Genomic DNA, 12,083 nt, shown 5'->3' on the forward strand with positions numbered 1-12,083 from the left:
CAATTCAGGCAAAAGAGATTGAGGCTGTTGTGAGAAGGAGGTGAGCTAAAAGGTCATGGGATTTTTGTCAGGGCCAGAGGTCTCTTCGTAGTTCATGTGTAAGCTATAGTTGAGGGCGAAAGCCCTGTGGAGCCCAGAAGGAGCAAGAGAGTTCACTTGATGATGGACGACAGAGACCCTATGGTTTTGGCTCCTGACCATATTCAGTGTTAAAATCTTTGCTCTAACTCACCATATTAGTTGAGATCACTTTGAGTGAATATCTGTAACTTGATTTTTAGAAAGTCTCTAACCAGTACTCTGTGACACATATTGGCATTAAATTGTGGCTATTTGTACTTATTCACAAACTAGTAGCCATGAAATACAAGCACACATAAAATTGCAACAAAAGGTGGCAAATATTTTAGGGAGGGAGGTTAAAAGTACTACAGGGGCACAGGGGAGGGGACACATTTATGGAGGCTGAAGTGCCCATCCCCTCATGTCACCCTGTGTTGACTGTCCTCATGTAGGGCCTGACATCTAGGTAAGCCATAGGCTAGACTGATAACCCACGCTCTGATGTGGCTACCATGTAGAAACCATTACTTATGTTCTTTTTACTTGTGGGTATGTCTTCAAGTTCCAAATTGTGTTGAATCCAAATTAAATAAATGCTTGCCATATGATGATAGTCCTAAATATCATTTCTTGGTCTTCTTTTTTCATTTAGTGAATGGCTATTGATTGAAGATCAAGATGGAGGGATTAAGTCATCTTATTCAAATAGAATTATCTTAAAAGGTACCTTCCGTTACAGTATGAAGTCAGCTTTGGAGCAACTTGAAATTCTTCTCTGCTTATCCCATCATTCCTAATCAAATGAAATCAGTATCATTTTCTCTGCAGAACTTGATGTTTCTCTGACTTAATTTAAGAGTGGCAAATGAGCATGATGGTTTTCTGCAAATTTTATTTATTTTGAGTAAACGTAGGGTGCATGGTTGTACGACATTCTAGCAGAATGGTTTGGTTCTTAACATTTTTTGATGATGTTCAATTACATGAGAATGCACATGAAGTGCTTACAGTGCATAGTCTAGAGCAGAAATGTTCACCAATCCACTTACCCCCTCAAGAAATTTCATAGATTGCATCTTGGTAAAAGGTATGGAAAAGAATAAGCAATGAATCAAGGCAATGTAAATGTACAGAAAGTTTAAGTTATAGATAAGCTGTCATGTACGCTGTACTTACCAGTTCATAAAGGGTTTCCAGTTATGATGAGGTCATGGACTTTCCTCCTAGAAGTCTGTCAGAGCAATATTAGTTGTTGCCTAATGCTTTTCTGTCTTTTGAAAAGTAACTATTGCTATGTCCTTATCCAGACACTTTTAAAGCTGTAAAATTGAAAGAGAAATACTGAAAGCTGGTCCCAAGTCCGGCTCTGCTGCTGATTAGCTGTAGGAACTTGGGTGGGTCGCTTGAGTTTTTGTGTGCCTGGCCTGCTTCATTTCTAAAGCATTTAGCAGAGCTGGACTAGAGCGGAGGGTACTGATGTCAGGTATACTTGCTGTCTCTCCACTGTTTTGAACACAGCCCACTGACTGAGGCTGGGAAGCCAATGCCAGCAGAAGCCTTGGTTAGGGATTATCACCTAGTGATCAGCTTTTGTACGTGATATTAAATCTCCGTGCATTTCCTGGACCAGAAGATAATGAAGATCATTTTTAGATTTACAATTCCATTCTCATAGATAAGAGACGTGAAGAGAAAAAGACCTACTGTTTGCAGGCAGTTTATGTTAGCTTTCCTCATAAGAAATTGGAAACCTGAGTTTATGAATAATACTTTTTTCCTTCTAAATCCATGTTTGCATAATTTCAGCAGATTTCATCTTAATTTTGTTTTCTTTTTCCTTCACCTCCTTTACCCTCAAACATCTTTTTAATAGAAATGTAATTACTATATTTTTCTTCATCCTGCATTTGGATCTTGCTATGTATTCTCTAGTTCACTACAGAGCTTACCATTGCCAGCTGCCCCCACCCCCCACCGCCAAAAAAAAAAGACCTTCAGTTGGGGTTAAAAGAAAGTATTTAAGAAGTGTGAGCCTAAAAACTCCCCTGTATATGTATTTTAAACCAGAGATATTCTTACAGTAAAAGTGAATTATTGCCCCCTTGTGGTAGAGTTATATATTTGTTTTTTCACACAAATGACATTTTGGACAGGATATTTCCGTCTTCTCTACCCTGAAACTCTTTGTCCTTCACAGTGAATCTGAAATAGTTACGAAAACAACTTGAGATATTTTTGAAGCCACCTCTATGTTTATTTTCACTCTTCTTAAACTCTATGGAAATTTGTCTAAATTGATTTTCCTTTTCTGTTTGAGGTACTAGATATCAAAGAACTTAAATCAACTGGAGTGATCGATGTTATATGGAACAAACTCATATTATTCAAGTTACTTTTCTGTAATCTTTATTGCTTCACATGAGTTGATAAGGACTCAGGAATAGAAGTTGTGTCCTATACCTGAAGAACAATAATTTTATCCAGAGCTACTCATTGAGGAAATTTTGAAACACCACGTGTGGGACATCTTAGTGGTAATACACTTAATTCATAAAGGTTTAGGTCATCCTCAGGATTACTTTTTCTCTTCTACTCTCTTCAGTTTGGACAATGAAACAAGATTTTTAAACTAAATGGGACTTCCCTTTCAGCGAAATAGGCAACAGACCTCATGGCTACTAAAATGTCTCTGAGAAGAGTAGAGAGGCCTCAAAGAGAAAAGAAGCCATTTTGTAATTGTCTTTTTGCAAAAAAGAACAGTAAAATTTTACAGATAATACACAGAATTGGTTTACTGAATTAGTGCTTACAAGTTAGTATAAATCTGCATCAGTTCAGTTCAGTCGTTCAGTCATGTCCGACTTTTTGCGATAGGTAGTAAGTATTCTGAATTCTGAATCATTTTCATGTTATATGTTCAGAGAAACCCATTTTCTTGGTTATTTTTTACTTTGGATGGTTGTCACTCTCCACCAATGGCCTTGAATTTAAACAAGATAACTAGTAAGTTATCTCCAGATTGTGTGTAGATTTTAAAAGCACATGCTTTTTTTTTTTTCAAATGTAAAGATGGAAAGACTAAGTGACTACTTGGAAGTTTCAAATTATGACTTGAAATTCAAGATGTCTAGTAAAGTTTCCTTAGTAGGTGGCTTGTTATTTTTCAACACCATGACCTTTATTGGATTGTCCCTAAAAGTTTCTCAAAATTTGATCATAGCCATCAAACAACTATTGAACAATTTGCCAGTCCTTTAAAACGACAACAGTCTCTCTGTGAAATGTTTTTAGTGGAGTGTATTTTTGAAAAACCAGATAAAAATGCAATTAATGGACTTTGCACTACTGTTATCAAGGAGCCAAATAGACTCATTTCCTTTACTCATACTAGCTCACTCTCTCTGGCTTTCCAGATGATGTAAATAAACAACCATCAATATGTTGTTCTGAACCATTATGAACAGTGGTAAGATTTTTATCTTGGGCTGTGTAGAATATAGAGGGGGAGGTCCCAGTCATGTTCATCATATTTGCCTCTTTGGACTCCTTTCTAGATAAAAGAAGCTTTGTGAGCTAGCATCCGTTCTTAATGTCTAAAATATTTAGGTAGTAGTTCTTAAGGTTTCACAGCTTAGATACTTTTGTGACTGATGCCTCTACTGAGGAACATGCTTACCACCACAGTATGAATGCTTTTGAATGACAGGCTTTTCCTTATACTCATTTATGATAAGTTTTAGGGACAAGTTATAGTAGTACTCCTAGGAATAAATTTGTCATGGCCTTAAAATACAAAAAACTTCAATTCATAGCTGAAAACAAACTATTATTTCTGTAATCATAAAAAAAGAGGTCATGAAGAATTATAGTAGGACATTTAGGTAATTTGCAATTTTTCTAGAATAATAGTAAACAACTCTTAATGTGTAAATCTCTGTCCAACTTTAGGTCACTTTCCTAAGATAGATTCCTAGATCTAAGTCAAAAGTTAAGAATATTTTTAATGCTTTTGTACACATTGCCAGATGGCTTTTCAAAAAGGCTGTATCAATTTTATATTCTTATAATGCATCCTGATGCCTATTTTATCACGTTCTCACTAGCTTTTACATATTTTAAGAATTTTTGCAGTGACAGCACACCCTAGTTGGAGGTTTTAATTATGAGATTTGATTCTTGAAATATACCTAATAGCTATTTTACTTACTTTATGAATTATATTTGTCTTTTGTCTATTTAGTTTTAGCTTTTAAAGTAGTTCAGGAAGCAGCTGGCACTTTTCCAGAGAATTATCAATCACTCTTAAATAAATAAATCTCAATTGCTTTAGTTTGCTATTAGGCAAACTAAAGTTGCTCATACAAAAAAAGAGAAATAACCCAATTTCTGTTTATTGTCTACATCTCAGTCCTTGTGGCTTTAGATGTGAAGCAACCTTATGTTATGCATCCAGCACCCCCTCTGAAGTCTAAGATTCATTGAGTCAGTAGTTACAGACTTCTGGTCCTCAGTTTCAGCTGCTTTGAAGGTGACTCCCAAGTCCCCATAGTGAATTTCATAAATACAGTGAAGCCCAGGTTTCAAGTCAACATCACAGACTTATCATTAAAATTTAGTAAAAATTGGTACTGGTTTCAGGTGATTAGCCTCGTCATCATAGTTGTGGCTATAACAATGGTAATTATGGTCAATTACATTTGCATGATGTGGCTTACTTTGCCCTGTTGTGTGTGTACATGTATGTCTACAGAGAGAAGCTTTTATCTTTTTCCATAGTCACAGCTACTGAATTTTTTTTTTTCATTTATTTTTATTAGTTGGAGGCTAATTACTTTACAATATTGTAGTGGTTTTTGCCATACATTGACATGAATCAGCCATGGATTTACATGTGTTTTCATCCCGATCCCCCCTCCTGCCTCCCTCCCCATCCCATCCCTCTGGGTCTTCCCAGTGCACCAGCCCTGAACACTTGTCTCATGCATCCAACCTGGGCTGGTGATCTGGAGAAGGTGAGGGTGGGATGTTCTGAGAGAATAGCATTGAAACAAGTATACTATCAAGGGTGAATTTATTTTTCAAATTTTTCTGTATTTACCATAAGGAAATCTTTCTCAAAGCACTTAGTAATCAAGATGTAAACCCTAGATAGCCTTTGTATGTTACTGATATATGTACAAGAACCATTGTTCCCATGATGAAAAGACTCTTAACTAAATCTAATAAGAGGAAAAATCATTTGAAGACCTTCCTTGAATTAGGGAGCTTCTGAAAGAATGAAATTCACATTTCACTGGCAGTGGAGCCGGTATTTTCACAGCTTCATGTAATTTGTGAGTCTGACTGATACCTTGGTTCAAAATAATCTATCCTATGTCTGATCCTAATAGCATCAATCTACAGCTAGATGTTACGAGTATTTCCATAAGGGACTGTTCACCTTTTTCTGTAGAAGAGTTGATAGGTTATCCTGTTGGACCATTTCCACATGTGTGCAAGTCAATGTCATTATGTTGGTTAGTGTAGCTTTGATAGCATCCCTCTAACTTTGTTCATTTTGATGATAATCATGTCTTGCTTGTGATATTTTACACATCTTTTCATCCTAGGAACACAACCTTTTTACCTAATGCCTCATAAGCTTCGAGGGGAAAGATGGTTGTAGTATCTTCATTTTATAAATGTAGAAACTGAAAGTCACAGCCATAATGTGTTACTAGACAACTCAGTTACAAGACTGCCTACCTATTGGGTTTCTTTCCTCTCAGAGGGGCCTTTCTCCATTAAATGCAATGTTTTCCTTAAAAATTGTAATATCTGGGCCAGTCATCTTCTTGCATTTACATAACAGGGCTGTTGATATTTGCTCTGTAGATCAAATTCTGCCTGATCTTGAAGATATTCTTCTAATAGTGACTTAAGGCCACTCTCAAGTACCCAGGATATGCAGAATTTTTCACTAGAGTTGAACATACCTGAAGGCTGACAATCTCCTCATAAAACTCAAACCTTTTCTGCTCATCTTGGGCAGAACATTTTCTCTTGTGAACTAAGAAAGTTAGGTTCATGAGTTGAATTACTCTTTGGGTGACTGGCACCATATTTGACCTTAAATGCTCAGGGTGAATTCATAATGTGAAACAATCTGAAAGTACAGAAATCATTCTCTGAGTCTAATTTCATAGTCACAGATGTTGAGAACTTAAGTGGAATGAATTAACATGCTCATATGTCCAATATAACTTACCTTCAAATATATATATTTTATTAGGTTTAATCTTTCCAATTCTTTATATCTGAAAATCTTAGTAGCGTTCAGAAAATGTGTGCAAGACCCCTTTCATACCTTATGGTAGGTTATGTTTTCATCGTTTATTACTCAGAGTTGGCTTAAAGTCATAACAACCTACTATGGACCACAAAATGTTTTCAGTTCATTTAGAACTGTCCATGGTTAAATCTTGGCTAACCAGCTTTAAGCCTTTGGCGTTTGCAATATATCCTACATGAGAAATAGGGCTGACCAAAAACAAAACCAAGCAATGAACCAATGCACAGAGATGTCATTTAAGAGAGAGATCTAAGGCAAAATTTTAGGGTTGTAATAAAATCTCCCAAAACATCTCTAGTTGGAACCAGTACCATATAACTTATTACCAGTGGGATAATCAAACAATCATATAAAATAAGTTTTCAGAAGCATTTCTGAATTTTCTGCCTTATGCAAATACTGAGTAACTTCCCTACCACACAGTGTTCTATCAGCCAGCAAACACAAAAACCACTTGGCACTTACAGTTACATCAAAATAATATATTAGGTAAGTGACATGAACGTAACCTTCTCTTTTCAGTCATTAAGCATAGATATGCTGTTAGTGAAAGTAGGGAACATTTAACATTCAACTACATAATTTATATGAAAAATTGAAATGGTGATTGTGATGTTTTCTTTAAATAATGTATATTTAGCATATATCTTAACAAAACAAAATTTAAAATCTAGAAATGTTTGCATAAATATTTTTTCATTTAATTTTGTTTTCATTCTAAAAGAAATTCCAGCCTTTAAATAAATGAAACAGAAATGTACTGAATTTTTAACTGGTAGTCAGCAGTGAATTTTCTTAACAAAAGATTTTTTTTTTTTAGAGAAAACATAGAACTAAGAAAACCTTCATAAAACTTTATAAGTGGAGCTTCTTTTAAAATATGCTATTTTATGTTAAGTATTTCTCTGCCCTCATTAGGTGTGTCTCATCATTAGTTACAGTGTTACTAAATAGTTGTAACTTTACAGTTTCTTTGATTAATGAAGCCTTCCACTAAAGTTTCATTGGGTAGGATTAACTACATTTAAAATGGCAAAATGCCATTATAACATTAACGCCAGAATTTAATGAGAACCAGAAGTTAACTTCAAGGACATTTAGAATTTAATATGAGGGCACCCTTATGTTCTTATTATTTTACTATAGCGTCCTATCTTTGTTCTTGAGATAAAAAGTTTAACTCAGCAAAGCTGTACTTATTGAATACCAATTGTGCGTCTACCGTGTGCCAGCATCTCATGCGTGAGACTATCTTCCATTCTAAAACAAAACAGGCCATTTCTGATCAGAAAGAGGAGAAATGAGAACCACCTCCCTCACTTGAAAGTCCCTGACCTCCTTTAATCTTGGATGACTCTAGTTTCCTACAGCACGTATCTATCATCCTAACCTCTGGTCTGTTTATTTTCCCTGTGGTGTCATCAGCCACCTTCTCCACTGTCTGGATTGAAAACCTGACCAGCTATGTCTGTGTAATAAAAGGATCTCAGGAATATTGGATTTTTTAGATGTAGGAAGGATGGAGATCATGGATTAGAATGGAATGTTCTATTTGTGGTACTGAATAGCTATACCTCACAGGAAGAGAAAGCTTATGTTTTGTGCAACTACATGATAAAACTGGAAGTAGGGACAGGTAGAAGAGGAAAAAGAGCTGACAGGAGGATTCTTTTTACTCTGTGAGGAAGAGCCTTCCTGGACTGAAGGTGTATAGTACCAAACTACAAATGCAGATGAATTTTCAAGCTCTTTCCTGTTCTAAAAGTCCCATGATTCCTATGTGCTTAGAACCCAAAGAGGGCAAAGGACCTAAAGCAAACATCTATGTTCCTTATTCTTTTTTCTCACAGTTCTATGTAGACATACTTGCAAAGAAATGTTGAGACCTTATGAAGACTGGAAATGGTAACCACAAAGTGGAAGAAGTCAAATACAGCAGAGACCAAGGGAAAACTGCATCCCCAAACTCCTGATGGAGGAAAACCTCAACTATTTAGCTGTGGTCTGGGCTTCCTAGTGGCTAAGGTGAAGAGGAGAAACAGGAGTAACAGGGTGTGATTGTTTTTTGGTAGTAAGACACACCCCTACCAGTTCCTCAGAAACAAGCATTTTTCTTGCTCTCAGTAAGAATACCTTGGTTAGGAGGATTGATATAAAAAGCCATTAAACCACATAATAAATGATGTCCTCATGAATTTTTATAGAAAATAAAGAGGTATCCCACATATGTCATTTCAAATATTGGCCTTTGGAGAACACTGAGGGAATAATGTTAAAAGCTAGACATTTTTTTCTCCCTTGAGGCAGGGAGAGGGGCGTTTGAAACTTCTGGTATATTTACTGTAGATAAATGCTTATTTTCTTTTGACCCACTGACATGTGGAGCAGTGGAAAGATGTAAAGATGTCTAGTACAGGGCAGCATTGTTAAAAGGAGGAGGGGATAAATGGAATTTTTGTGGCAGAATGATATTTGCAAGACTGATCAGGGCGCTGGGAGGTTTTTAAATATGCCAGTTCCCTGTAACGGGAAGATCAGTCTCTGAGACAGCATATCCAATTTAGTAAATTATTATTATTCCGTCAAAATTAATGCGAACAATTTTCTCTTTGAGGCTGCTTTTTCCATAGGTGATGTTTTCCAGATGGGCTTTGTGTAAAACTCTTAATGTTTTGTGTTTTCTTTCCGAGAGCAAGAGCCTTTTCTGACATGTCTTCATTTCTTTCTCTTCTGGCCGTCGTAGGGAAGAGAACTCCAAAAGCAAAGGAGAAAAAGAACAAGAAAAAGAAGAGGAAGCTGATAGAAAGAGCCCAGGAGCAACACAGCGTCTTCCTAGCTACAGACAGAGCTAACCAGTAAAATAAAAGACACGGAGGGTGGAGGTTTTGTTTTGTTTTGGGTGGAGGGCAGGGGGTAGTGTTTTTTGCAGAAGTGCACACAGCTACTGCCCACTCCTGGACATGGTGGTGGCATTTGCGTGGCTCTGACCAGAACCTGTTCCCAAGGAACCTTGTGAAAGGAGGAGCTGCAGGCGTGGGCTCTGTGTTAGTCATGGTTTGATTTGCATCGGGAGACTGTGAAGGTGGGCGATTGCGACCTGCAGCCAAGGCAGCAGGAGTAAGTGTAGAGCGTGTGACTGGGTTCCCTATGTGCCCCGAGGCGGAGGGGCTGCCCGCCAGAGGCGCAAGGCTGCAGACCCCTACCCCCCGCCCGACTGGAGAACTGACTTGTGCATATTTATGGAAGGATGACCCTTGGCAGGCAAAGTGCTGTTTTACTTGTGACCTGTGTTTCCCCCATTGTGTATTTTCAAGGATCAGTGTATGTGGATATCTGCCTAGTCTTACCACACGTTGTTCTCAGCATCTGTTACCTTCCAACTGTTGTGTCCGGAGACTGCTCTTAGCGGCAGGAATTCCTGCTCAGTGTCACAGCAGCTCGGATGTGTACATACCCTGCTGGGGCTGCATATAAACCTCTTATTTACTGTATATTTATGCTTTCTTCTGTGTAACAAGTCATACCCAATTAATGTTATGTCTCCCGTTTCTAGTGGTTCCTAACCATTGTCCCATAAATGACTGTTCTAGTTTTGCGAATTGATGAATGTTTTGCTGCTCCTTGAAACTTCTCTTTGTGGGCTTATTTCTCATTGTAAAGATAGGATAAGCTAGTTTGTACATAGGATCAAATGACCCCTGTCAGAGAATTTGAATATCAATAGACCTTCCCCACTCCTCACCATAGCTAAAGCATGAGGCATCTGGAGGTCAGAAGCCAAAAACTGCCTTTGAGTCTAAGATGTGATGACTTTATGAAACACAACTACATGAGCAATTACATGAAGTTACTTATACTACTCATCATGCAGTTTCACAGGCCAGCTAGAGAATTTTTCAAATTTTTACTTTCAAACTTCAATATGTGTAGGTTTTATTTAAAGCAGTTCCTGACTTGCAATGACAGAGCACCTACCAATATTCTTGGGTCAGTGTAGAAATGACCACCTCATGAGACCATGCATAGAATTGGAGGAGAAAACACGATGAATTCCTGAACTTACTTGTCAGATCTTAACAGGGCCCCTTTAAGCCAGAATTTCTGATTCAAGACTGAGAGAGAAACCCTGTGGAGACTTCCCAGGTGACTTTCAGGGTAGTTGTTTTCAAAAATGTCATTGTCCACTAGGGGGTATTAGTTCTTAGAGGGTTTTGATAATGATGCTTCTTCCAGAAGCATTATCATCTTCCTGGATGATCCAGAAGAAAATTAGAACCAAAAGGAATGATGGAAGATTTTTTTGAGGGAAAAAACAAAGCAAGGGAAAAGCCTTTTTTTCTCACCTTGCATTGGCCAAACTACCTCTTTGCATTTGTGTTTAACTTTTGAGTCAAGAGCATCTTACCAATAAGTATAAATGTCATGTACATCATTATGAAAATAATATTGCTATGAGATAAGCCATATATGAATATTGTATACAACTTTAGGGTTTGCATTTAATCCTAAAGTGTTCACCTCCTTTCACATCTATTTAGACTATATTCCTATTTACTAAGTGGGGAGGGGGCTTCTTTATATAGTGCTTCATTGTTAATAAATCAATACTTGTTCTGTTTCTGGGATGTTCTTTTTGTGCATTAAAAAAATTCAAAATTATTTTTGTGGAGATATTCTTTTCTTTAGAGATACATTTAAGGGGGGAAAGCAATATTTTAGCAACTGTACCCCCAAATAGTGGTCTTTAAAAAAAAGCAACTTTTTAAAACCTGTGTTTGTAAGTACCTCAAGGAGATAAACTAGTTTAGCTATAAATTGCATTGCAGCAATGGAGTTCGACATGACTGAACAGACTTAGCATGTGATTAAGACTGGGGATTTTAGAGCCACACTGCCTGAGGTCTAATCTGGACTCTGAAGTAACCTGGATCAAACTGTCCTCCCAGGTCTGTTTTGTCATCTGCAAAATGGACGTAATAGTATTACCTACCGTGCAAGGTTGTGTCTTAGGTAAACTGTGTAAGGTAGGGTCAGTACAGCATGGTATAGACTAAGCAATACACAAGTTGTTACCTGCTACTCTCATTACCTGTGTCCTTGGCTATTTATTCCCCAAATTATCTTATCAACAAAATAGAATACATTTATGAAAATATCCATTCCCTTCAAACGATTTTTGATGTCTGGATATTCTTTGCTCAAACTTTTATAGGAATTGAATAAAGCTACTTGATTTTTAAGCCTCTAGTTATAAGCAATCTGTGTGCATGTGCTCACGAGAGAGAGAAAAAGACTGACTGTCTACAGTGTAATGCATAGCTTCAGGATAATTAGACAAAGAAGATCTGGTGGTTTTTCACAAGTGGCTATACCATTCCTATACTTCATACAGTGTATATAAATAGAACATGTGAAACTGATTTTCTTAGTATTTTCAGGTATCTTAGCATCTGTAGAAGTAAAATATGGAACTACAACTTTCTCAATTAAGAAGCTTGAGTAGTATTTTGATAGGGATTGCACTGCATTGTAGATTGCCTTCAGTAGTATGGCCATTTTAACAGTATTCTTTCAATCCAAGAAAACTATCTTTCCATCTGCTTATGTTGTCCTCAATTTCTTTCACCAGTGTCTTATAATTTTTTGATTATGGGTGTTTTGCCTCCTTGGGTAGGTTTATTCCTTTATA

General features: G+C 37.0%; 1 protein-coding gene across 1 annotated transcript in view; it reads left to right on the forward strand.

The window, feature by feature from the left end:
* Positions 1–10,705, forward strand: part of RSPO2 (R-spondin 2) — a 161,391-nt gene extending 150,686 nt beyond the window's left edge. Inside the window, exon 6 of the mRNA XM_061122854.1 lies at positions 9,138–10,705. Within this exon, the coding sequence (XP_060978837.1) occupies positions 9,138–9,253 (116 nt within the window). The 3' untranslated portion in view covers positions 9,254–10,705. The remainder of the gene's footprint in view (positions 1–9,137) is intronic.
* The last annotated feature ends 1,378 nt before the right edge of the window (positions 10,706–12,083 follow it).

The sequence above is a fragment of the Dama dama genome, chromosome 21 (assembly GCF_033118175.1).
Source record: "Dama dama isolate Ldn47 chromosome 21, ASM3311817v1, whole genome shotgun sequence".
Classification (NCBI taxonomy): Eukaryota; Metazoa; Chordata; class Mammalia; order Artiodactyla; family Cervidae; genus Dama; species Dama dama.